This window comes from Octopus bimaculoides, chromosome 23, assembly GCF_001194135.2.
Source record: "Octopus bimaculoides isolate UCB-OBI-ISO-001 chromosome 23, ASM119413v2, whole genome shotgun sequence".
NCBI classification, from domain to species: Eukaryota; Metazoa; Mollusca; class Cephalopoda; order Octopoda; family Octopodidae; genus Octopus; species Octopus bimaculoides.
Genome location: NC_069003.1, coordinates 13604415 through 13605206, shown reverse-complemented (window position 1 = coordinate 13605206; position 792 = coordinate 13604415). Strand labels below are relative to the sequence as shown.

General features: G+C 41.0%; 1 protein-coding gene across 2 annotated transcripts in view; it reads right to left on the bottom strand.

The window, feature by feature from the left end:
• Positions 1 to 792, bottom strand: part of LOC106870846 (uncharacterized protein C8orf74 homolog) — a 33506-nt gene that overhangs the window by 24545 nt on the left and 8169 nt on the right. For both annotated transcript variants that reach the window (XM_052975904.1, XM_014917079.2), the window contains exon 2: positions 272 to 464. In XM_052975904.1, coding sequence (XP_052831864.1) covers positions 272 to 464 — 193 coding nt within the window. The remainder of the gene's footprint in view (positions 1 to 271; positions 465 to 792) is intronic.

Genomic DNA, 792 nt, shown 5'->3' with positions numbered 1-792 from the left:
AGAGTGAGAGAAAGTTGTGGTGAAAGAGTACAGCAGGGTTCGCCACCATCCCCTGCCGGAGCCTTGTGGAGCTTTAGGTGTTTTCGCTCAATAAACACTCACAACGCCCGGTCTGGGAATCGAAACCGCGATCCTATGACCGCGAGTCCGCTGCCCTAACCACTGGGCCGTTGCGCCTCCTTACTCCTACTAATACTAAGCGATAAAACACACATGCGCAGACTGCCTGGGTGTCAATAAACAATTCGATATATTAAGATTCTGTACTCACCTTTAACTCTCTGAAGCAAACTCCCAGCAATGTAAGGGATCTGACAAACTTGTGGCCAGGTAAAACCTTTATCGACAGCAAATCTCAGGTGATTGTACACAATTTCCAAATAAAGACTGTACTGGATGTCCTTGGCCCTGTCACATGATGGCAGATTTAAAGTGCTACACAGCGCATCTTCAGCAATTACTCCCTGGCGATTAATACAAAGACAGAAAGGAAGAACAAACAGAGAGGAAAATGGATGAATATAAAGAAATATGTGCTAATGTATTTGTGTGCGTGAGTGTATACGAACATGTTTGTCTTTGTATGTCTTGTGTGTGTGTGTGTGTGTGTACAGTTATGGATTCGAGGGTTTCGTTTATTTATCTGTTGATTTCTTAATCTCATCAGGATATAAATACTTATCATGGCGATAATTAAAAAGAAAAAAATTTTATAAAAGCTTAGTTCAGTTCAGTTAAGAAGCATGGGTAAGCACACATTGTAAGCCACATTATAATTTGCGAAAAAATTTT